Raw genomic sequence first — 27,469 nt, forward strand, 5'->3', positions numbered from 1 at the left:
AAACATGAGATATCAAAAAACGGCTATGTAACGCTTTAGATAATTCATGTAAAACTGATGAAAAAATTCAGCCTAATCGGTCAAGTAGATCCTGAGATGACGATACCACCAGTTGGAGAAACCAAGTTTCAAGAAAAATGCGTTTAAAAATTTGTACAGCAATACTATATCCCTTGACGTGACCTCATTCTCTTGGCTGTAACTTTCCAACGAAATCGAATATCTAAAAATCCTTTTGGGACAACATTTCTGAGGGCTTAAGCTTCCCAAAAATGCAGAAAACAAAAACTCGATTCTTTCGATCTTCCAGACCGGGGCCCCCTTAAGGGAGGACTCCGATCGGGTAAAACGACAAATTCATATTTTTATTGTTCCATTTTCGGGTAGCTTATGACCTTAAAATTGTTAACGAAAACATGAAGTAAATTATTTGTAAACAATTTTCTACAACGCATTGCAGTAATTTTATTTCAACCAACCAAAAACATGTCGCAAAAGACTTGAACACCTGACTAAATCCAAAGTGATACAATAAATCGTCGAAAGCCATGTTTTTAGCCCTCCACGTTGTGGTCGTCCTCCCTAAGGGCACTCAAATGTGCTACCAAAAATTTTCTGAAGCTATGTGTGTTTCGATAATGACACGAGAATTCTCTTCACTTCAAATTTGCTGTTTTGCTTATTGAAATATCAATTTAACCCGAGATAGGCTTTATCGTTAAACAAAATTTTATTGTAGAATTCGCAATGATTTTCTCGGATTGAATCATGGTTCAGGCAAAAAAAAAATTCAATTTGCAAGTGTTGTTCAGGTGTCAGTCTATTCATGATGACACGACAAATCAAATTGAACACAAAAAAGTGAGAGATGGTACAAATATAAAAAATGTTACCAACTTAGAGCTCGAAATTTTTATATAAAAATCCATGAATGCAACCGGAATAGAAATATATCCCAATTTTCACCCATTCTTTGTTGTGTGCGGGTTAATCTCAGGCTGATAAAGGGTCAAAGCGCCTCATTTGGGGTAAAACTCATAGGTTGCCACGGTTTAATAACATGAAATGAACGAACTGATTTATGTAAATGAATCGAATAAACGTACCTAAAGATTTCTCCTTAGGTTGTTTTTAATTTTGCATTTATTCTACCTTACACCTCAAGCTGGAATCTGGAATCTGTACCTTGAATATCAATCAGAAATTTGAACCTGTATTGATCTGTATTCGATATCTGAATTCTGGAATCTTAATTTTAAATGTGAATCATGAATCTGAGTCTAGGAGTTAAATTTGATAATTGAATCTGGTATCTGGAATTGATCAGTAATCGGAGTCTGGGATCCGTATTTAAATCTCAATAAGAAATCTGAAATCTGAATCCGAATCCGCATCTGGATCTTTATCTAAATCTGGATTCTGGTATCTGAATTGAAGTTTGAATCTATAATCTGAATATTGGATATAATAAGAAATCTGAATCTGGGGTCCATATTTGACATCTGATTCTGCAATCCGGAAAAGTGGGAATTTAAATATGAAATCTGAATTTGGTATCTGAATCTGAGATGAAATCTGAATTTAGAATTGAAATATGAATCTCAATTTGAAATCTAATTTGGAACCTTAGTTTGGAATCTGATTTGGAAACCCAAAGGAATCTTAGTTTGGAAACTGAACTTGAAATCTAAATATGAAATCTGAATATGATATGTTCATTTTATACCTGAATTTAGAATACGAATCTGTAATCTATCTCAATCTGGAATTGGATTTTGGAACCTAAATCTGAGCTTGAAATCTGAAGCCAAAACTTAAATCTAGATATAGGTTCTGGAATCTGATTTTGGAATTTGAGTTCATGATTTGGATCCGGAATCGGAATCTGGAATACCATTCTGGAATTGGAATCTGAAGTTGGAGTCTAAATTTGGAAACTGAATTTGAATGAGAATCTGGAATCTGCAATCTTAGTCGGGAACCCGAATCTATAAATCTGGAATCTGAAGTTGGAATCCAAATTTAAAGTGAGAATCTGGATTCTGGATTTGGAATCGGAATCAGGAATCTGAGTCTGGAATCTCAAGCTATGATTTGAATTTAATATGTGAAATCTGGGACTGAATCAGAATTTGAACATGGAAATTCAGGGTCCAAACTAAGTATCTGAGTTTGACATTTGAGTCTGGAATCGTAATAGGGAACTCGAATTTCTGAATCTAGAATCAGAAACTGATTTTGAAATTTGAATATAGAATCTGAACCTGGAATCTGAGTTTAGAATTTGGATGTGGATTTCGAATCTGGAATTTGAATATGAAACCAGAATCTGAATCTAGAATCTAAATTGGGATTTGAATTTGATATCTGAATCTGGAATCTGATTGCGCTATTCGTATCTGGAATTGGAATCTGAGAATATGGAATCTAAATCTGGAATCAGATTCTAAAATAAGAATCTGGATTCAAAATCTGAATCTGGAATCAGATTCTGGATTTGGAATTTGAATCTGGAATCTAAATCTCGAATATGTATTAGTAATCTCATGGATCTGAATTTGTTATTTTAATTCGGAATCGAAATCTAGATCTGGAATCTGAATCTGAAATCTGAATTTGGAGCTTAAAATTTGGATACGGATTAGGAATCTAAATCTGGAATCTGTGTGTGGGATTTGAAATTGATATCTGAAATTTGAACTGCACATGTTCTTGAATATAACATCTGAAAATGTGTAGAATATGAAACAAACATTTGAAATGGAATTCAAATTCCAATGGAATCCAGCAACATGAATCTGGAATTTGGTCCTGGAATCATCTTGCTCAGTTCACTGGTAACTGGGTTCATCCACAATAATAATAATAAGTGATATGTGTTTGATGTGATTCCTCAAGCTTTTCTATGTATTCCATTCGCGGTAAATTTTATTCTTCGTTTTTTCTAAAGGAAAATCATTTTTCCCATTATATAACGCCGGCCCTTTCATAAGAGCGTCTCCGACTTTATGACGAGAAGAAAAATGTCTTGATAAATAGACCGTTTCAAAACAACCAGACTTCTACAGGTGTGGAATCCGTGTATTGCATGAAAGATGAGCCAAGGTGGTTTGCGATGGAGCAGACTTTGAATAAAGTTGCAGCAAACTTTATGTTTCGAACGAATGCCTTTTAGGTAAAAAATAAAACCGTAAAGTCATACTTTTACATCTAATAGATGTAATTGTCGTTGGAGCAAATCGTGAATGAAGATTTGGTTTCTTTGAATAATTCACCATTTGTACTGTGCAATGACTGTTGTTTTGCCCCATTCAAAGTTCCCAATCGTTTAGTTTCATAGAATAAATCCGACTCCATGTGCATCTGACTTCTGGAACCTTGTTCCATGGATATATCGTTTTTGTTCGCAAATTTGTGCAAATGTAAATGCCGTAATCCGTTTTCGTGTCTAAGAATATCTTCGTTCACATGACTGAATTGTCATTGTTCAGTGACTCCATTCACTTCGATAAGTGTTTTTCCCTCCCTCGAAATGACTGTTCATCATGCTCCATTCTATTTTTTCATATTCCACCTTCAAAAGATCTATCAATAAAACTGATTGCTCTCGATGAGATCATAAAGCACTCAAAATAAACCTTGCACCGTTTCGATAGCCCTCTTTCCATTAGAGAGCTCCATCTCGTCCTTTTCCGTATCACAGGAAAATAATTCGCGCGCTACACTGCAATATCCTTGATTTATGTCTCGATTTCTCAAAGTCATCTATCAAAAAAAAAAGTGCGCCACGACGATTCTTTCATCTTCCTCAAGTGTGTAGCAGACCAGCATCCCAGCATCATCACCATCGCAGACGGGGTTGTGTTAAGTGTGTACTGAATGACACTAGAAAATTGAATTTGAATATAAATTCAATATCGATTCCGAGCGTCGTCGTGCCCCTTCTTCCAACCGAGTTCAACCTTCAACACCACCACCTGGCCCCAGGCCCCTGGAAAATGTGGGCATAAGGACACTAAAAATAGGGCACGACAGCTGCAGAAAAAAAGAATAACATTTGCACATCCAGTGTGTGCTCTTCTTTGCTTTTGATACAGACAGCAGAGTTGGTGCTCTCAGTCGCTTTTTCGCGCAGATCGCGCGCCCGCTACTTGCATGTTTATCGACACTTGGAATCGCTTCATATTATCCGCTTTGCCGATGTAATCAAGTTTAATTGAAGTGGGAATTCCCACTTCATTCAGGACTTCCGTGCGCTATGCCAGTAGCAGCAGCAGCGGCAGCGGCAGCGGCAGCGCTGCTGTAGAGAAGTTCCAGGATTGGAATATTATCCTTAACGATGCCCCTTCTTTTAGGCAGGGAAATTGGTAGTGTCGGCACGACAGTAGTGAAGAGAGAGGGGTAATGGAAGATCGTTCCCAATTCTATCGTTTTTTTTCTTCAGTTTGTGAAGTTTCAATGAGCGCACGCTAATGAAGCTAAAAGGGGTTGGGTAGAGGACGGATTGGGCTAATGGGGCTATGGCAGAATTTATGGCACTGCGAATTACAAATTACTATGGAAAATGGGGAAAAAATTAGAATGAGAATGGTGATTGTTTTGCATTAATGTCTATGGATATTGGAAAGGAGTTTATTTTTATCCCTCATCTGATTTCCTAACATTCTTCACGATAGTTAGTGAATTGGGTTTAACAACGGTTGTGGGAAATTGCGGTTAATAGTACTTGAAGGACATTTTCTACAAAAAAGGTAATATAAAACATACCAATGTAGATATACGATGGATAAATGGATCAGCAGATGGACCCTGGTCTAAAAGGTGCAAATCATTGGATCAATATGGGATGCTTGATGTCGTTTACGGAAGTTTGCGTACTGCTTTCAAATGCACATAGTAGTTATTAATTAATAAGAGGTTGATGTCAGCTAATATAAAATGTGCATTTGTGTGTACTTATTGGCCCAATAATCCAGTTAATGCCATTTTGCCATTGATGTCATAGTCCGGCAGCTAGGCTACCTAAGAATCAGCGTTAGATATATACGATACAACGTTTTGGGATTAAGTCGATACCAATCAACTTCAATGGGATCCCTACTCTTAGTTAATGGAATTTATGTTATCCGTCTTCAATTAGATCTGATATCGATGCCATTAGATGAATGTGTTGTTCGAAGCTACTGCCAATCGAGGGAAGGACATAAATCAAACAAAATCAGTTTTATGAAGTACTAAAGTGTCTACAAATATGCGATGGTGGTCGTTAAGTTAATTGGGAGAACATTAATGACAACAGGTCTATAAATAACGTTAAATGTCTATAAGTATGCGTCGTGTAAATAGAGAGAATAGCTGCTTTATCGTTGCTACGTGAGATTTCTTTGAAGTATCTACGACAACCAAAGTAAAGCGAAAACGTTATAATTGATTTCTTCTAACGGTTCCAAATCATCTATCGTGATGTTTGTGAACTTCACCCTACGGATTAGCAGAAGTCGGGATTGGGATGAGAAAGGAAATGTGAGCGACCCTTTCCCCTTCAAGTGTACAGAACTAAGCTGTGGAAATGTCGGACCCTTTCAAACAATTTTGATTATTTTTTTTCTTTCGCTGGCGCCCAACAAAGGAAGAATCCGCAATGTTTTAACCCCGTATAAGCTCGCTGACCTTTTTTTCGTTGTTTCCTCTCAAATAATGGATGGGAACACTTTCCGTTTACAGGAAAATAGACATTCCAGAAATCCTCTGAACAACGCCGATTCATGATACCAGCGCGCGCGGGGCGAAGGAATGTGTGTATGTGGCATACTGCAATCGGCGGCTGTTCACAAGAGCGAATAAATTTAAGCGACCATAATCCCCTTTTTGCGCACCCACTTCAAGAGAAAAAAATGGGGACATCACGCTTTCGGGTATGAACGTGTTCAGACGACTTCAACAAATTTTAGCCCGTTTTGCATCGAAAAAGAATGGAGCTTTGTTCTGAGGAGAGGCACATTTACTACAACTTTTCGGGAAATGAATCTCCCGACAGCGCGCACACGCTGTACATCATCATTATCATAATTCTATTATGGGTTAGCTTGGTTGGTTCTATTGTCGGATGGCGAGAAACGTCTACAGCAAAGTTTTATTCATTAAAGCTTCTGGAATATACAGCAAAATATTCAGATTGGGAACGTACCGATAGTTTTGCTCAAAAAACCATGCGTGCAGGTCTAACATACGGTCATAGACCAACGCCTAATTTTGATATTCCATATATATATATATGTATATTCTACACGAATGGATTTAGAATAGAAACACAAGGCGTATACGGATAAACGACAATGAGAGCAATTTTTATGGGAAAGTGAAGACGAAGACGAATACACAATATTTTTGACTTAAATTTAATCACAAATGGCTATCACGTTATTGCAAAGTACATCCAAACTAGTTTTGGAGTACGTTACATCACTAAGGCAAAATACCTTAGAGGTTATGCTAACATGAAGGCAGAAATGAGAGTAATGAGTTGAAATGGAAAATTATGTGACATTTTTTGACCAGGGTTACGCATACAAAATGAGCATTTGATTCACATCGAGTAAAATTCCGCATTATGGTATTCGATTGATTTTTTTGAACCGATGCTCTTGCTTGAACGTATGTTGGAAATGTTTTTGAAATGTTTCACAATGTAAATAGAATAGGATGCAACAGGCATACAAACCTGTTCGTGTTATAGAGCCCATGAACACACAAGTCGCTCTCACTGACAAGTCATCATCCAATAATGAACCTACTGCATTCCAAGTTGCACCTTATTCACACTGGATTCATATATTACTGCTCTTTTTCCACGCTCAGGGAAGAAAAGTGAAAACAAATTAGAGGAACAGAGTTGGAAGTTGGAAATTTAAAGTGATTTTTGACATACTGTAACTTCATGAAAAATCAACGCATATCGACGGAATGTGCATCATTTTGAAGCTACATCTCTCAAGTATTAGAATGTTTTACGTACATATTTTTATCTTGGTGTGTGTAGATGTAGTGGGCAACAATATCGGGAAGAAATGAAAAATCGATTTTTCATTGTTTTTTCAAGAATTTTCTGGACTAACACGATTTTTTTGTTAACCAACTCAACAGCAAATCCAATTAACCTTATGTACCAGCTTTTTTGGCTCCAAGAACGTTCCAGTAGGAACTACCAATACAGAGGTATTTCGGTTTGAATGAAAAAATACCCCTTCGCCATTGATGATGAGTAATTCAATAAACAACCATCGCATCGCAAATCGAAAGGCAGTTTTGAAAACTCCAATGAATTCTACACAAGGATAATTTGTTACTTTGACGAAAAAAAAATTATTTAATTTTTTTGCATCGATTTCAAAAAAGTGCCAAAAACAGAATTGTTATAGTGCTTTACAAAATCCACTGTAATTCTGCAAATATCGCAGTAAGTTGTAATGTTTGCAGGCAAATTTTTAGCCTTGTGTATTCCCTAAACATCGGTGAATGTTTCATATTGATACAAACAGCCGTTTTTTCTAACCGATTTTCGAAAGTTTGGAGTAAATTAAAGGAGCATTTAATCGCAAATCGTATCAGAAGTACAAAACCCTACGCGATTCTCAGAACGAACGATTCGCATTTTTCGTAATTTTAAACACATTACCCTTGTGTAGAATTCATTGGAGCTTCCAAAACTGCCTTTCGATTTGCGGTGCGATGGTTGTTTATTAAATTATTCATCATCAAAGACGAAGGGGTAATTTTTCATTCAAACTGAAATATCTCTGTGTGGGAAGGTCCTACAGGAACGTTTGTAGAACCAAATAAAAGCTGGTTGATGAGGTTAATCGGATTTGCTGTTGAGTTGGTTAACAAAAAATTGTGTTAGTCCAGAATATTCTTGAAAAAAACAAAGAAAAATCGATTTTTCATTTCTTCCCGGTATTGTTGCACTCTACACCTACACACACCAAGATAAAAATATGTACGTAAAACATTCTAATACCTGAAAGTTGTAGCTTCAGAAGTATGCGCATCCCATCGATATGCGTTGATTTTTCACGATGTTACAGAATGTCAAAAATCACTTGAAATTTCCGACTTCGCACTCTGTTCCTCTAATTTTTTTGTCGAGTGTATATCTTTTCCTCCGTGCACGCTCCTTTCGCTTCCAATTCATTCGCACAAACGGCATAGATGACATCGTGCATCAATGCATTGTGCACCGACCTCGGAAGCTCCTCTCTAGGTCTATCAGATGTTTATTGTACCGTTGTAGTGTCCTTCGCAAATTGTTGAGTGGCTTGAGTATGTTGCCGATCTTCCGTATTTGTGATGGGTCAATATTTCAGTGACTTCAGGAGAATCATCGGTTGGCCCAGATAGGGCCCTGATAACCTGGATGCAATGGCGGCATTTGTCACTGTCAAGTTTTGACAGTGTGCCATATTTCCGTTGTCGAATTTGCAGAAGAGATCTTGGTCACGAAAGCTTTTTGGTGTGATGGATCGAATATTTTCGGATCAATGATGAATTTGACTGCCGTTAGATGCTGAATTAAGTCATTAAGACGAAGTAAGTGTTCAATGAACCAATCAGAGATCATACGATGTGCAGAATAGTCAACAACTTTTACAAGAATGGTTTGAGTTCTTGGGTCGATTGGATCTTGTATTTGTGGAGATTTAGGTCTACATCTGCGGAGAAGCCTAATTTTCGAGATCGACAATTAACATCAGGGCGTTTTGGAGACGCCTTAATAACCAACTCTGATTACCAGAAAAACAAAACAACGTCGTTGTCGAGAAAAAGTATAATTTTTGCGTCTGCGTTTGTGAACTCTGTAATACAAAGTTTCGTATATCTCTTGTATGCAAGTAAGTCTCATATGTATGTATGGTGGTATAAATCGCTTAAGGAGAAGGTGGAAGGAAGCCACAATGGCGCTCATTTCTTTCATCTCCCTCCCTCACCCCTCGCCCAAAAATCAATAATTTTGCTAAACAGTGTGAAGAAAATGATCGTTTTCCCGCACTTCCCATAAAGTAATATCAATCAAACTCTAATCGATTACTCACAAGACATTAAATTTTCATCTGTCATCGCAATGTATAGTGAAAAACGTCGGAAAACTCGAGCTTGTGCTCTGGAAGTTAATTTTTTCAATTTTCCGCAATGGGTTTGTTTGTATTGGTGACAGCATCGTTATTTTTTCGACACTGATGCTAGACAACATCATCGAAACAGCTATAAAAATCACTCAATATGTTAAAATGTTATTCCTGAGTCATGGCGTTTCATGCCATGAGAATCAATAAAATAAAATTGCGTTGATATCAATACAATTATTGTTTCAACGTTTAATGGGTCTATAATGTAAGTTTTAGCAACTTTAACACTGGTTGAGAAAATTGTATTGCAGAACTCGGAACATTGTCATGGCTGCTTCTGCGATCAAAAATAGTAAACGGAAAAGTATTACATTCAATCAAAATACCACGGCCAACGAAGAGAAGGGTTAAAGCTCTCCAACGTGGATATGTGAAAAAAAAGATCAACGATGGACAATATTAAGGAATTATCAACAACGAGTTACTGTGCGGAAGAACTAGTTAATACCAAAAGAACCCCAATTCGCATGTGTTATAAATTCGTCCATTTTACGCTCGCGTATGTTCATAATTTTTCTTCATAAGCAAATACACGTATATATGTTTATATTTTCAATTGTTCATCGGAACACATCGTTCATACATTTACTTCAGTATTGAATTGTTATTTTTTTTAATGTATTCTAAAACTCGTGTCGGTGAAGCGCCACACTGTCTGATAGGTGAATTAATCTTTGTACGTACAAGAATCAAAACAAACTGTGTGATTTGTTTTCCTCTTGTTTTTTGTTTTTTGAATATAGAAAAGGAATTTGATTTTTGATTCATCCCCTTAGAGTCATAAAACACCTTTCTCACATGAAAAAAATAAATTTATCCAGCTTCTCTCAGGAGGTGATAGATGATCATATTTGATGATAAAAATCCTTCTACGCATATGTTCGAATTTCAACAATGACAGAGTTATAGAACTTTTTTTTTGTTTCGGGCTCTGTTGCCTCAAACTGGCTCTACATTACAAAGTACGCTACAGAAGACGATTCTGTTGCTTTCATTTGAAAGATGAGAAAATTTAGTACAGTATACAATAGTGGAACATCTAAATTAGTGGATTTTAATAACATCTGGAAGTAAAAAAATTAAAAGTTAATAATTTTTAATGATTTATTATTAATTTCATCCTAAAAATTTATATTAAACTAGATTGTTTCTATCAATTAAATTGAAGCTTTCTAACCGCTCTACAATTTGTTCTTTGACACTCAACTTCCATCTTTCTTAATTTGGTTGCAATATCGATATAAACAATTCCTAGTGAAAATTGAAGCAAAATCGTCAATAATCACGATTTTTACTCCACTGTACTGTAATAGCCACTCTAATTACACCTTAACGTTGAAAGCTTGCATTTCTTCTTGAAATAAGTCATATTTGAAATATAAAAAAAAATATTTTTTTCCAAACTGTATATAATCGAGTCTGTATATAATCGAGTCCGACTTTCACATGGAACATCGATAAGTTTAGTGTTAAACTTTGTTTGAATATTTTGAGGAATATTTAATTTTTATCAACTCTCAAAGTTTTGTATAGGATGAATGGCAGAAGAAACGTTAGAAGCATACAAAAGACAAAATTTATAACCAGGCCACAAACTTTTGTCGGTTGTCATCATCATCGTTTGAAACTAAATACTGCACGCTAGCTGGTTATGCCGACTTTTCACGCTCTCCATCGTCCTAATCAGTTCTTTTGTCGCTATTTCTGGAAAACCCCAAACTCGTCTTCTGATTATATCAGCACGGAAATTGCTATCTGGTGACGCACCTGGTATCACAAGCGCAACACAATACAGTGTGGAATTGGAGTGGAGCGACATGTTTGACATTTTGCAGTTCGGGAAACCACTGCTGCCGCTAGTTTCGGCAACTTGAAAAAAATTGAAAGAGTTTTTCTATCTATTATGCTTCAATTCAAACAGATGATCGTACAACCGTCACCACCACACACTCGGATGCGGGGTGAGGAAGAGACAATACGAATGGAAAATATGGAAAAGTTTTTCAAATGCCGCTCCTTTTTCCGGTCTGGTCGGGGCGGGTGATGGCAGATGAAATTGACCTTTCACAGAAACAATGTTCCATTCTGCTGCCGCTAACCGGCGAGAAGGATATATAGTCTTGAAGTTTTGCGAGCCGTCGAGCAGCGATAAATTATCGGGAGGCCAAGGCTTGGGGTACTAATGTTGGCTAGTATTTAATTAAAACTTTCCTGCTGTGCGAGGGCAGGCAAACATTCCCTGAATATGAAATTTCATGCTTGCAGTGCTCTAATGATTCCCGGAAGACAACAAGAGATGGTTATCATCGAATGACGTCATTGGATTTTTTTTTACTTTATTGGATAACTGATTCAATATTTTTATCTCCCTTGTGTGGGGGGACGTAAGATTTAAACTCATTTCTAAGCCTTTTCTAAACGTGAATCTGAAGTTATTCGCTTCATCAATTCATCCATAAATTCAACCCTCAATCGCTTCCGAAATGTGATCAACAATCACGCATTCATACCCCACTACATCGCTGTATGTGACCGCAAATACTCACCACATAACAAGCATAAAAATCCACATGAATCGTTAACCAAAATAATACACGGATTACACCTGTGGAGTACTCGCGGCGTACATCGAACAAACCAGTCGAGAATCCAACCGTAAGAAAACGGAAAAAAATATGAAGCTTTCGGAATAACAAATTTACCTCCGATCTGCGAGGGGATATGAAAGAGTCCTCCTGTATATATTTTCAATCTCCAAAAAAAGAAGCATACTTGAATCAAACAACGAAAAATACTTTTTATAGCTTCAGCGAGCGATCAAAAATCAAGTATTCATAAAACCAATTCATACCTCATGCATTCCCCTTCCTCCATTCCGGGCATCACGATCGCGCATAAACGCGCCTCCACCTTGGCTATGTTATTATTGCACGAAAGCATAAAATAACAGCGTCGGGGCTATTGAATATTTTATTTCTCAAAATATCCTTTCTGTGCAGAGGGTGTTGTGGGTGTTGTTTCGACACCCGCTTCTTCCGCCCCCAAAAAGGGGGGTTGCAATGGCAACAAGCAGTTTTTCCTTAGGTTTTTTTTGCTGTTGCTATGTTTATTAGGTCTCTAGAGCGTTAATATTTCACTTACCGTGAAAGACAGACACGGCAGAGTTAGAGTCTGTGAACACTTACCAAACAAACCCCTGTCAAAACCATGCAGCAAGCAACCGACAACCGATTGTTGAACATTATCAATCGTTGTCGTCGTCGGCTGCGGTGTTCAGGAGTTCGGCTCGAATCCCTCCTTCGCAAATAATGTAAAATCGATTTCGATTTCAATTATTGCTTCTTCGTTTCAATTTCAGAATGAGAGCGCTCTGTCGGTATTGTCCCCTCTCAGAAGTAATTTAGATGAAATCGTGCAAATTGTTTTTTCTGTTCCAATTTTTGAATGTCACATAATCCCATAATCGTTGGGAGCGTCTCGGTATGTTTATGGTTAGAAATTTGACACATATTGACCGGAGAACTTTATAGAATAACTAGAAACTGATAAATTTTGGGCACTACGCCAAGTGGATTGTGTCTGTTCCTCAAATCAGCTTATTCACAAAATTTCAGGCGATAGTTTCCTCCATTTTTTTTTTTTCGAATTTCTGAACATTTTCCGTTTTCAAATGGTTTTTCCAGTTACACGTTGAGGCCTATATCCAAAATATTTCATCTGGATGAGCTTCTGCTGCGAACACGGAGAATTCATCACTTCCATGAAACATGTTCTATTCCCCTATGGAGTCGACACTCGCAAATTGCTTGCTAACTTGCTATTATACACCATATTTTTGCTAGAAACGTAGTTAGTTGAAAGCATTTATACATTTATATTAGTTTTTGGTTTCTAGTTCTTCAATTCCAACTACTAGATTGAGTTTATAAACTCAGATTAGAGGTTCTCCGTCCGTTTAGTTCTCTCGGTTATCTTCTCAGGTTTCCTAAAAATAACTCACCATCATCGTTATTAGAGTTCGATACAGAGTACGCGGGATGAATAACAAAACATATCGCCTGTCTTATTGGTTCCACAGGAATTCTCTCGATTACCTTTTCAGATTTCCCAATGAGACTCTTCGCCGTCGAGATTGAATTTAGATACGTACGTACGATAAAATAACAAAATATATAGCCAGTCCAATCATACTAACAGGATACCTAAACATAATCTCTGCCGCGTGTTATGACTTATAAGATTTTCAGAATTTTATTTCGTCGAGTGGTCGATAGTTCGCCTATACATGATCACATCACTTACATCAGTGAATTCTGATTCTGACCTCTCCCCATTAACAACTATCCCTTCCATTATAAACGCTAGGGAACCTCGCTATAGAGGCGACCCTTCTGGCCTTCGAGCGGCGAATATCATACTAACTTTTCTTCCCTTCCCCTGGTTACTGTAAGGACGTGGCCGGCGTCGTTATTTACTATTTAAAGCGCGAATCACCGAAACTTGCACAATGAGAATGATTAGCTACTCCCAAGCGTCATTCAGTGTGTTCTTTGTGCGATTTCGCTGGTTCTAGTCAATCACGGAGAGCAACTACGAATTGTACAGCCCACCCAAGTTCAAGCTCAAGCATATTTTTTTCCATAGAAACGTGCTCGTAGAAGCATTTTATAATTACATTTTTTCTTCTATTAGTCGAAATGAAACGCAGCCTAGTCGTATTTTGGATGAAGATTTACAGCTCGGCTCGTACAGGATATATGAAACATTTATTGACGCCCAGATGGAAACAAATGCGACTGGAACGATGCAAAACACTCCTAAAACGGTTCAAAAACAGTGGTCACCGTCGCGACCTTTTTTCTGGTGAAAAAATCTTCACAATCAAACAGAAATTCAATCGGCAAAAAAAATCGTGTTTACGCCTGATATTGTTACGATGCTAATGAGAGCTCCTCCCCCTAATACTAGGGCCCAACTTCCCTCCTCAAGGATGGTGTGGTAGGGTAATGTTGGACGACACAGTTGAGCGATTCCTTATTTGAAGTCATCGTGATTCCATATTTGAAGCCGTCGATACTTGGTGTTTCCTACAGGATTCGGCACCTGCACATAAAGTCAAAAGGATCCAGCAAACGTGGCTAGCAGCAAACCTACCAGACTTCATCTCCGCAAATGATCTACCATCCGGTAGCCCAGACCACGATCCACTGGATTAAAGGGTGTCCCACATCAAATTGCATCACGGGAAAATCGCTGTAGAAAATAACCTAATTGACCGATCCTTTTTATTAACCTATTAGTAAGCTTTTGGCAGATTTATTCAATTTAACTTCAATACTTGTACAATATCTGGCTACAGCTTCTTCTGTACGGAAACCCACTTTTTCTTCATGCCTTCCACCGATTTGGTCTCCTTGGGATGCTTTCGTAGCCCAGTATTTTGTGATGGGCCTTAGTTCCGGCGCGTTGAGGGGTCCATGTTCTTGGGTACAAAAGTGACCCCGTTGGCTTCGTACCACTCCAGGACATCCTATGGATAGTAGCACGTAGCTAGATCCGTAGGATGTTACTTCAACAGAGGAAGCAGACGCTTCTGTAGACACTTCTTGAGATAGATCTGCCCGTTTACAGTCCCGGTAGTCACGAACGGCGCACTCCGTTTGCCACATGAGCAGATCGCTCATGTCTATCATGTATTTTTTGACAAACTTTGAAAATTTCTGATTCCTTACTTCCTCCAGAACATCGAACTTTTGCTGGGCGGTGAAGAACAGTAGCCCCGGAAACTGCAAGAAGTCCGCCTTGACGTAAGTCTGTTCATCCATGATGAGACAATGAGGCTTCGTCAGCATCTGGGTGTACAGTTTCCGGGTCCGTGACTTTCCCACCGTATTCAGCCGTTCGTCATGATTTGGAGCCTTCTGCACTTTGTACGTGTGCAGTCCCTCCCGGTCATTGGCTCGTCTTCTATTCGCAACCAGATCGGTGCAGTTCAGTGTCGCCTCTGTCGTTCAGGCAGGTTCAAGAACAAAATCTCCATGCTAAAAACAATAATACAGATAACTATGCAGTTTCGTGATACCAGCGCATAACAGTGGACTGTATGTGGGATGATAAACGGTACGAACCGCAATAGCTTTGTCAAGGCGAAAAATATTGTTACCCTGATATAGAAAAATAGAGTATGCAGGTGACTATGGGTGACTATGACTGGATGAGTGCTTCGGATGGGAGATGTTATCACTACAACTCCGTAGATGCTACTCCCCTATAAAACCGTGAATTTAGGTGAAATAGAATGCAACTTACGTAATATTAGATCGTCAAGAAAGTTCTTGTGGTTTTTAATCATTAACTTCAAACAAACATAACTCCGCTTAGAATAAACTTTATTAATCGAAACAAGAACCATTACAATCCACGCATTTCTGCCAACGAGAAATGAGTTTATTTATGCCGCTTGAGTAGAAATCCGGTTCTTTGGAGACCACGAAAGCGTTGAAGTCGTTCTTGGTATCGGTATCGCGGAGGAAGTTGTCGAGATGCTTGAAAAAGTGGTAGTCGTTGGGCGAGAGGTTCGGTGAGTATGCTGAATGAGGCAGAGTCTCGTAACCCAATTCGTTCAACTTCTGCAGGGTCGGTTGTGCGACGTGCGGCAGGCCTTGTCGTAGAGGATAATTAGTCCCTTCATACGGACCGATCTCGGGTATATACGCTGGAGCTTCTGGTGCATTTCGTCGATTTCTTGGCAGTACTTCTCTGCCGTAATCGACCACCAAACAGTCACCATAACCTTGGTGAGGTGCTAGCTTCGGATAGTGTTGTGGAGCTTGATCGCGGTTCAACCACTGAGCCGAACGTCGTCGATTGTCGTAGAGGATCATTTTCTCATCACACGTCACAATTCGATCGAGGGTCGTTATTGTTGCGCAGAAAGAGCGCAGAAGACACCTCAAACCGACGTTTTTTTTTATTATCGTTCAGTGTGTGAGGTACCCATTTATCGAGTTTTTTCTGACTTCCCTATCTTTTTCAAGTTGTTGGAAATAGGCATAGGCGTTGCATCCAATTCTGCAACAAGCTCTCGATCAGTTGTGTGTGGATTGGTGTTGACTAAAGCTCCCAGTTGGTTGTTGTCAGCAACTGATGATCGACCACTACGCTCGTCATCTTCAAGGCTCTCCTCACCGCTGCGGAATTTCTTGAACCACCATTGTGCCGTACGTTCGTTAGTGGTCCATAGGCCAAGCGCGTCGTTGATATCGCGAGCTGTCTCCGCTGCTTTTCGGCTTAGCTTGAACTGGAACAAAAAAAACCGTGCGAATTTTCCTTTTTCCATGCTGTTTAAAGTCCTGAAAAAAGTGGAACAATTATTTTTTAAACAAAATCACTGCAACGAATAGATAGAGCAAAAAACGCGCTTCAAAATGACATATAACATTAACGCATTATAAGCAAATTTTATTTCAAAATACATCGTTTACAATATAAGTAACAAACACCGCAAGAACTTTCTTTACGACCTGATAGAATCGAGCAAGCGCAGGCACGGAGAGGCGGAGCCATGGTGCATTGATTAATGATTAAGAAATGTTATCAATCAGATATTATTATTTTGGGGATAGCTAAACACGAATTCTTAACGGCTGGAAAGCTGTTTCTGCCCATTTGAAAGACAAAATGATTCTTTGTCCATCTTCCCTAATCAAAACAAAGAAACTATGAAGAGGCATTTAAAGTTTAGAAAAAAGCTAAATTATGGAAATCGTTTCAATCCATGGTAATAGTTGTAATGTTTCAACCAATATTTTTCCTTGAATTATGTCAATATACAGGTATGGTGTACAAACAAATCCTTTGTCGTCTATCGAAACGATCAGACGTAGATAAGACAGAAGAACGAATTACGAATGCTGATGATCAACAGATAAGAACGCACGTAGAATCGGTCTGCAATAGCCTCACGTGAATCAAAACTCCACACACGATCTAATACCTGATTATGACAGGGTATGTTACTGGCGCCGCCGCCGCACCTTATCGAACTGATTGTACAATTGATTTACAATAGAACACAATTTGTATGTGCTATGTGTGCACCTGTCAAATGCAAGCACGGACAATTGTGTAACACGATGAGATGAACAACAGCGGCACGTAAACTTTGTCGCTCCCGACTGGGACGAGTCACGCACGAGCTCTTGTTGGAGTTAATGCTATTCCAATTATGTTATCATTGTTTTCAACATCAGCAGGTGTGTTTTTAAAACGCCCCTTGGGCAGGTTACATGGTACACTCTTATTCCAGAGTTCCGGCCAGAGTTTATCCTATCCAACGACGAAAAATGACTGAAATAAAAGATGCAATAATATGGGTATAAACCCTAGAAAAATCTTTAAATATGTTGCATCGCCCAAAATCCAAAATTTCGTCCATCTCTTTACCCACTGTTTTCACGCATTCTGGTCCCTTCTGGAAAACGCGCCACGGTCGAGGGGGAGAGAGGGCGCACAAACATTTGGCGAATTTCTGCGTGTTTATTAACTGATTTAACGATCACTTGATATTTTTAGACGACCTCAGCAACGGCAGCTGGTTGTTAAGCTAAAATACTGGTGCGCTCAGAGGGCGCGGGGTGTTATGGACTGAGATGATGTGGACGGTCAGACGGACGGAACAACACAGCATGGGAACTATTGCCAATCTCCGGAAGGCAGTAGTGGTCGACTGGCGGCTGGCCGGCAACGGCAGCAGCGGCAATTTGGTCGATTCACAGGTTTCACTTCTGCGAGAATTTTCAGTTTTCAATCATCGGCTTGTTGATACACACACACACACACAAGTGCGAGGTGAATATTGCCTGGATGCCAGAGTGAGATAGTAGAGGATATCGATTATAAGCACTGTTTGTTTATAAACTCCTAAAATATGTATTTTATTGATGTAAAGTGTTGTATGCAGTTTTATAATAATTATATTGATAATTCGAAGAAATCCCGACCGGCCGTTGCGCGCCGAGTTCTCAGAATAGCTGGCACCACTGCGCGTGTCAGCTTCCACCCACTATTTGAGCATTTGCTCGAATACAATACGGCAGCAGCACAAAACCACCAATTAAACGCGCGCGTCTGTCCACCAATCGTTACCATTCACTGCCGCCGCGGTTGAGTGAAGCGGAAAATGCAATCCGCGAGTGATGAAATTAGCTAGCTGCTGCGAGGTGCCCAAGCACTGGCAATTTCGTCGCCGATGTAAAACGGTGTGTCGTAAAGCAATCTCGGCTGAACGTTTAATGGGTAGCACAACAACCGTTTTAGCGGTGGTGACTCGTTTTTGTCATGTTCTTCGTAGAAGCCGCCAGCAACTGGTTCAGAGCTGATTGATTCGAATTTCCTCGAATGCTACGCATCTGTTGAACCCTGCAATTGTTTCGCATCGCTAATCCTTTTTTGTCTTTTCCCTCTTCAGGTAACGGTACGATCGACTTCCCCGAGTTTCTCACCATGATGGCTCGTAAAATGAAGGACACCGATAGCGAAGAAGAAATCCGGGAGGCGTTCCGAGTCTTCGACAAGGACGGCAACGGCTTCATTTCGGCAGCTGAGCTGCGTCATGTCATGACCAATCTCGGCGAGAAGCTAACGGACGAGGAAGTGGATGAGATGATCCGTGAAGCCGATATAGATGGCGACGGCCAAGTTAATTATGAAGGTAAGTTTTCGCCGCTCGAGCGCCAGAACACCATACACTCATGCAGTGTTGTGAAGCGTGTGCCGGTGACGTTCGCCAATCGGCTGCACCGCACAGACAGCGACCAGACGGTTGGATGATTGGATTCGCGCCACTCTTGATCAGGCGAAAAATCACTATTCACGGAGAGGTACTGACGGATGCAGTTGTGGTGTATCGTTTGCAAATTACATCAACTATACTCAACCTACGGCCCGCGGAACGCATGCGGCCCGCGTGGTTAGCCCATCTAGTATTACTTGATTCAAACCGTTTTGTATGTGTAATGATCGCAAAAAACTAAAAAATCATTGCCTATATATTGACGTTGGATTACGTAGAATTACTGAAATTGTGTCAAATCAGAAAACACTGCGAACATATTTTGATGATCCGCATGCAAATGGTTTAAATTACAGAAAAATGGGAGCATTCCAATTTTCTTATACATTTGTTCTGTCCATTTGTGTGCTTACTTATAAGTCCTGTCCAAGCAAACCATTTATCATGACAATGACATGCGAAAACAGAATAGAAACTGAGAGAGGTTGGCGTCGACATCATGCCTCATACCGTATGAGCGCCAACCTCTCTCAGTTTCTATTCTGTTTTCGCATTTTCGCATAACATTGTCATGACAAATGGTTTGCTTGGTCCTGTCAATAACGAGCAACTATTGTATCGAGGTGCCAGCGCGCATGAATCGCTCGCTCGAAATGAAAATGCAACGTTCGTTATACGGACGGTGTGGGTAGAGAAAAATTTGCAATTTAAGCCCCGCCTCTTTTCAATTTATTGAGTATAAACGATAGATTCGCGATTTCAGATCACAACATTAACGATTCATCAGTCATTCAGCTAGCGATCAGACGGCAGTAATGCCTTCCAAGTGACCATTCTAAAGGCCGAGATTTTAGTTCGTTTTTTTAAATATGCCTTGAGGCTAGATGTGATGTGAACTGGGAAATTTTGAAACCTTTACAATTCAAAATATCATCATTCAAGTCATACTCTCGCTCCAGCTAGCAGATTGCAGTCTTTCTCAATGCTGATGTCACACAGTGGTTTTTCTCGATGCTAAGGAAAATTGGAAGATAGATATCGCAAACAGTGGAGCATTTTTTGTCCAGTAGAGAAACGGCACCGAATATCATGTCGTCTATCGGACAGTTCTTTTTTTGTTAAAAGAGGTTAGGAAAGCTCTACCAGCCTTATCTGGGACGGGTCAAGACGTCGTGTGGGGCTCGTACCCATAAAAACTAAGCCCTCACGTGGGGGTACCCCTTTTCAAATCGGACGTTATTAGCACGTTGGTCGGCCCTCCATCCCTGCTGTAATTCAGACATGATTTCTGTGATGGCGCTATTCACCGCGTTCCAAGTGCCCTCGGCACGACACATTTCTTCCACGATATTCTCCACATGAAAGGCATGCAACCCCTCGCGTTTTGCGGTGAATCTGGGACATACAAAAACGACGCACTCCGGTGTTTCCTCCACATCTCCACACTCCGGGCAAAGTGGCGACCGTGCGTATCAACATTTCCACTCCCTGGAGCGTCTCACCGATCACCATTGTTACAATATCGTCCGCGAAGCCTACGATTTTCACACCTTAGGGTGGCTTCAGCGTTAGTACACCTTCGTCATCGTGTTCCAAAGCAGTGGGCCTAGGATGGAACCTTGTCGAACTCCCGCCGAGATTTTCTTCAGTATCTGTCCCCCGTCTGTGTTGTATACCAGAATCCGATTCTGGAAATAACTTCTAGGTATCATGTGCCAGGTAGCCAGGGACCTTGAATCTGTGTAGCGCCTATGCCTCCCAGCTGTCACTACTATCGACCAAAACTACCGCGCAGTAACGATCACCTTCGTTTTTGTTTAAGCAAGTCCTGAGCTTTTTCGATAACTGACAGAATAGCGTCCACTGTCGATTTTCATTTCCGGAATCCGAACTGCATTCTCAATAATCCGTGATCACCCTCCGTGCATTTCATCAATCTGTTGAGAATAATCATCTCCAACGCCTTACCTAAAGTATCCAGCAAACAAAAAGGCCTATACGACGCTGGATCTCTAGGTGGCTTCTCTGGCTTCGGAAGCAGCACCAGCTTTTGGATTTTAATTTCACAGGAAAGTGACCATCGTCCAGACATTTCTGCAGCATCATCCTGAACATGTCGGGGAAAGCGTGTGTCGTCGATTTCAATGCACGTTAGGAATCGGGACTGGGTGCTTTTTTCATCTTCAGACCTTTTGCAATCGCGATGAGCTCTTCGTTGGTGACTTGTGCGTTCTCAGCTTCCTCCTCCAGTGCAGGTGGGCACGTTGGTGAGTAGTGTTCCGAAAAGAGTCCTTTCACAATGACTTCGAGTTTTTTCGGACATAATTTCATGGGAGTCGTTGAACGTCGGATTTTCGCCATCACGATTCGATATGCTCCACCCCAAGGATTTGCATCGACGTCTTGACACAGCTCCATGTAGCAGTTTGATTTGCTCCTACGTACCTCTCGTTCCAAGGCGAATGGTCCTTCTGTGTTTTTGCATCTGTACTGGGGTGTAAGTTTCAAGTTTTGAGCGTTAATACAGCTTTGTCGGCTGAACGAAGTGGTAGGAAAATCAGTTGATTCGAAAGATGTGTATGAGTTATGTTTGTTACCTATTGACCCAAAAACTTCATTCAATAGCTTAAAAATTGCTTTGAAAACAAACTATTGAAATCCAAAATATATGTAAATATAGATACCAATATTTACAGATTTTTAGGATTTCAAAAGCTTGCTTGAAGGGCCATCTCAGTCAAGATTGGCCAGCAGTTGATGCACTCTTCTTTGTGGAAGGTTATTTGGAAAGGATCATTGCCACTGTCTGGATGTCTTTTAAATCATGAATGACTCATTGTTGACTTTTATCCGATCAACAATAAAATTTTCGTGAATTGAAGCATTGTTTCCAGGTTAAAGTGACGTCAAATTGCCGTGCATTAAGCCGGATATGAAGAAGGTATTTTTTAGTGCTGAGAGCTGTGTGCTTCGGTGGAAAACAGAACGTGGAAATTTATTACGCAGCTGTTGTTGTCGTCTCTACCACCCCAACACATCCGATTCAGTTCGGATTTTATGTTACCGTTCAGCGTGTCCTTCGGGACGTTGTTTTTGGAAGCGTTGAAAATGTAATTTTGTTAAGAAATACTAAAAAACTAAGGATCTTCAATAATTTCATCGTTTCAATGTCGCTCCAGACAGCGAGCAATCAACAGCACATGTTAATGCAGAAATTATGAAAGCTATTGGTGTTTTATTACTTTACAAAGTGTTCGCGACCCTCACTCAGTGAAAGCATTCAAATGTTTGTAGTAAAGAATTTCGTTCTTAAATTTCTATAATACTTGTTCTTGCCGGCAATAATTTTGTAGTCCTACGTTAACAATGCCGTCGTGTTGTGGACACTACCCTTCTTAATTTTTTTGGCGGCCCGCGACACCATGATTAATATTTGTTGGTGGCTCCTCGAATGAAAAAGTTGAGTACCGCTGAATTAGATCCTCCGGTTTTGTTTCGTGAATTCCGAAATTCTCAACATCGCTAACTCGTCCCCCACATGCATGTCGCGTGTGGCGGCCAAAGTGACAGTTCCGGCGTCTTTCGCTTTTTCCTTTTTCGAGAGCAATTTGCCTCCAACGCGATGCAGCCGCCGCGTAAGCGAAGATGCGCTACTAAAATGAAAAAGTTTGTCGCAAACATCCCAGCGTGTATCCGAGAGGCGAAAAGTGATTGGCTCTGTCGCGCTGGCAAGTGCGCACCACATGTGGGTTTATTGGCGTGATGAATTACCACCCCAGTCGCGCGCACAGTCGGAACGAAATGTGTTCCCATTGCCTAACCCAAATGAGTGTACAATTTAATGTCAATGTTTGTTGCAATGCAGTACACGTTCTCTTCCGCCGCAGTGCCAGAACAATCCAGATTCTTGAAAATCCCTTAATCCGAGCTCCAACCGGATCCGATACAATGCCATGCTACATCCGGCTCGTGACCGATTTATGATACCACTCTCTCTGCAGGCTCGGGCTGTGCGCTTAAGTCACGCTGTGAATGTTTGCAGTGTGCTTGATTCCGCCGCTCCGGTTGCAGATAGACTATTTTTATTATTGTGTGCTCCGGATAAACACAAACAACGCGGCGACGATGAGTTCGTTCTACAATGGCAATGTTAGAAAACATACCGGGAATGTTAAATGCCTCCACAAAAAGCAGCACCAAAGCTTCAGTTGTCATTCTCCCAAGGTCACCAAAACCGTTTTGTCGGCATCATTGTCATCCCCGTCGTCGTCGTCGAGCTGCTCTTATCGGTATACCACTTAGGCCTGGATGGGAAAAATATCCATAATTTCGCATAATGAAACTACTTTGGAGCATTCGAGGATACTCTTGGATCTCTCCATCCCCCCATTTCACTATGGAAAAGAGTTCAAGTTGTATGAAGTTCTTTGTTTCTAGTCATATCGTCCGTATTTTACACTGGTGCGCAAACACTGACTGTCCCCACCCCCATCCGTATATAGATATCCCTTTCACGAGCCGATGACTGCTTTTATGATGTACCATTATCCTCCGAAGAGCGACGTAAAGCCAATGCGAATCCAATTACGAGCCACAGTAGGAGACCCGATATGACGATACCTTCAGAAGAGAAGGCCACACATGAGGGTGGCGAGAAGTGAAAATTGAATGACTGGCTTTCGAATGCAATAAAACCTTTGAGAAATGGTCGCTACTGCTACCACCGTCTTGCCTCGAGTAGCCTTGCTGCTGCACTATCGACAACAGCGTCGTAGCACATGCATGGTGGTATGTCTATGTCGGTCACATACATTCTAGCAATACTAGGTGCTGTGTTTTTTTCTTCTCTAATTCATTGTCTATTTTATCACGTACGGAATACGGGCCTCAGAGTGCGGACACCAGAGGCAGAAGCGCGTATCAGGATGCGAGAAGGTAAAATATGGGCCGTTATGCTAATAAACTGCCAGCATGGCCCCCCATTATCAAGTTCATTTCATTAGCCAAATGAGCTGGGAGAGTGTGGTGCGAAGCTGTGTCAACGTGGAGATGTTTACGGAGCAGAAAGCAGGCATCCATTGCTGCCAACACTAGCTGCGAGCCTGTCATGTTTCTGTGGTAGCGGAGTTCCTGCGCTTTCCTTGCGTGTAACCGGAGTGTATCTTCTTCGCCAGCGCGCGCTCAATGGTGGTTCAGAGTGGATATTAGCATTCTACGAAAATTGAGCCATTAATCAACTCTTCTTACGCATTATGGCAATCCGTGACCTGGTTGAATATTTTTGCAGTCCGAGGTCAGATGCGTACCCAGTTTGATAGCTTTATGTTTATGAATATATACATTTTTTGAAGACGTGACCGGATCTTAGAAATGGAGCCCAGCTACCAGGAAATATAGCAGCAGGTCCGGGACTGACTTATGGTGTAATTTTGTACGCGTTGGCGGAATTAATGTCCACGAGAGTTTACCTACTTTAGTATGATTGAGTTCAAAAGCAGTTCATTTTTCGGGCCTTGTTATGCTCTGATGTAACGAGTGTTTGTGGTTCAACTCTAAGGATAGAAAATAAAATCAATTCATCTATCAATCTCCTAAGTAGTCGAAGTCATGATGATTGTTTGTTATTTTTCGATCACACTAACGTACTCTGCACTAAATCTCCCGCCATCTTCTTATAATAGCGCATTACTTGCATCTTTTTCTCTTCCTGGTTGATGATTCTATGCCAAATGAGATGTCTTGGATGAATTTTGAGTGATAAGTGCAAATTGAAAGAGCCAATCCTTATTAATGGAATGTTCCTTGTGCAAAACCTTTATATTACATTCTACAATTCAAAGTAGTCGGTGCATGGTTCCTACAACACATCCTTTTTTTTTCAAAGTATTCAACTATTCAATCGCAATTAATCCGGAAGTAGTACTTCTTGGCTTATCGACCTTTCCTTACAGATCGAGCATTGTCATGCTGCAAAATGACTTTATCGTTTTGTCAGGTGTACCAGTGTTTTGACTTCCTCATACACCCAAACTAGCGTTGGCAGAAAAAATATGTGAAAAAAACGTGTGCTGAAGGGTGAAATGCTAAAATAAAAGCTCCTTTTTCAAGAGTGTTAAAATCTTTATATGTATAGAGCAAATCTCTCATTTTCTCAGATTGAACGTCAGCATGGAACTGTACCCGAAAAATAATCGAACGATGCAAAGCAGGGATCGAATCGAGGCTGGAAGTAATGCAAGGCTGTTCTACACGACCACGCTATCCACATAACCACTTTTGCTGTTGCATAAATGCGTGAGAATATTACACCACAATATAGAATGAAGTTGGATCTTAAAAGTATACATGAAAAGAGTGAAAAGGAGAGCATAAATGTAAACCTGTAACTTTTTCGCGAATGGGCCGTGTATATGACAAAATATGCGAAAAGGGTTAATGCGTGATTATTTGCAATGTGTCTCTTGTTTCGCTCTCTTATATTGCTCTGGCATATATATTATACACAAACTCGGCTCTCGGTCGAGTAAATGTTGTACCAGTATTGGAGGGTGACACATTTTTTGTTATTTTAAAGCTCATTTAATGTTTTGTGTATACATTACTTCAAATTAAATTATGTTAAACGTGCTATCGACTCATACTGGCACAGTATTTACTCAAGCGAGAGGCGAGTCTCAGAAAACACTTTCCGCGTAAACTTATAAGATGAAATATCATTTTATAATGTGATGTAACATTATCATGCATTGGTGTGACGCCACCAGTGGTTTACTGGAACAGCTTTACAACTCAGCCGGTCTTGGTGCAACCCTTGCTTGAAACCTTTTGGGATTTATTTTTGGGTACAATTCCAAGCAGACATTCAGTCAGAAAGAATGGGAAGTCTGCTCCATACATACAAACATTTTAACACTCTTAAAAGCAGGTGCTTTTATTTGTGCACTAGCCGACCCGGCGACCTTCGTCCCATCTAGGATTAAGTTTTGATATGAATACAGAATTCACATTTTCTTACTAAGCACGATCTTGGGTTCAATCCCAGAACTTTTCATTAATTGATCTTTTTATTGGCCGTTTTTCCAATTTCCTCTTTCTATATATTTTCTAATACTTCTAACAAAACTCATCATTATAAAATAAATTTATTATTAGGCACAATTCTCGTTCAATATTCTTTAATTATTAGCGACAAACATGTTTTCATTACATGGAATACATATTTGATACGAAAAAATAAATTTTCATTCAAATATTTTTTTTTATTTTCAAAGTGCGTTAATCCACCTGAGGATCCTGAGAATTTACAGACCAACGCAATACGAAATCAATTCCGTCAACACGAATTTCAATTGGGCTAACAACGCCATCTACGATGTTACTTCAGAATATAAAAGAATGAAATTTCCTCATTTTCCTCCAGAGTGTTTCCAAATTTTTTTCCCTCCACAACATTGATCTATAAGCGGAGATGAATTCAACAAAATAAAGATGACTCTAGCGCCCTATGATATGCAAGTGGGCACCGAGTGAGACTCGATGTTATAGTTTCTGGTAGTCATTTCACCACGAGTGAGATTTGATGTTGTAGGTGAAAGGGTTAATAAGCGGATTCTTCGCTTCGAACGGTTCTTGAGTTTACATTATTTATATTTGTTTGATTTCGGATCGTGATGCAAAACAAATCTTTGATGCATCAGTCCGTTATCGACGTAGTTTTCCTTGTACTACCTGAATGGTTAGTCGTTTCAATCGATCCTCTTGTCTTCTAACACTTCAAATACGAGAAACTACCGACTTGTGTACTCCAAATGCTTCACTAACTTCTGTTTGTGAACGTCTCTTCTGAATCGTCTCAATTATTTTCTGCTCAAATCATTACTCTAAAAATTATGTTTGTTATGTCACATTATGTTTATTATGTTTAGTATCTACCGTTTGATAACAACTACACACCGTTTTGTGTGTAGTGCAGAGCACTATTGTGCTGTGAATTATTTAGAAAAAATTACAGTTTAAATGCAATATTACTCAAAAATTCAAATTATTATTGATAACTTTTGTATCTTAAAAGAACCATCCTTTCGATATTTTTAAATATATTTTAATTAGAAAACTTTTTTAATTTAACAAATTTTGACATATGGTGGTGCGGTGTTGAACTCTTCAAATTGGAGCTGTTAAATTTTTTTTATGAAATTTATTTTGAGAAATTGTAACAATTTAAGAATAGTAATATGAAAAAAGGAATCTGAATATTTTTTTTCTAAATATTTCATTGATTTTCCAATAATTTTGCCTTACATCATCTTTTAAGCAGACATATTTATTTCGAGTTACGATTTTTTTTTAAAGTTACATTTTTCTGTATACGCCCTGGTAAAAAAAACAGTCGTTTAATCACTGGTCATTTCATTATTGGTCATATGATAATGATAATTGGGATATTGGATAGCTAACACCACATGTTCAAGGTTTAAAAAATGGTGAAGGTCGC

General features: G+C 39.7%; 1 protein-coding gene across 1 annotated transcript in view; it reads left to right on the forward strand.

Moving 5' to 3' along the window:
- Positions 1-27,469, forward strand: part of LOC129770328 (calmodulin) — an 89,395-nt gene that overhangs the window by 39,602 nt on the left and 22,324 nt on the right. The window contains exon 3 of the mRNA XM_055773066.1: positions 18,652-18,894. Coding sequence (XP_055629041.1) covers positions 18,652-18,894 — 243 coding nt within the window. The remainder of the gene's footprint in view (positions 1-18,651; positions 18,895-27,469) is intronic.

The sequence above is a fragment of the Toxorhynchites rutilus genome, chromosome 2, assembly GCF_029784135.1.
Source record: "Toxorhynchites rutilus septentrionalis strain SRP chromosome 2, ASM2978413v1, whole genome shotgun sequence".
NCBI lineage: Eukaryota > Metazoa > Arthropoda > Insecta > Diptera > Culicidae > Toxorhynchites > Toxorhynchites rutilus.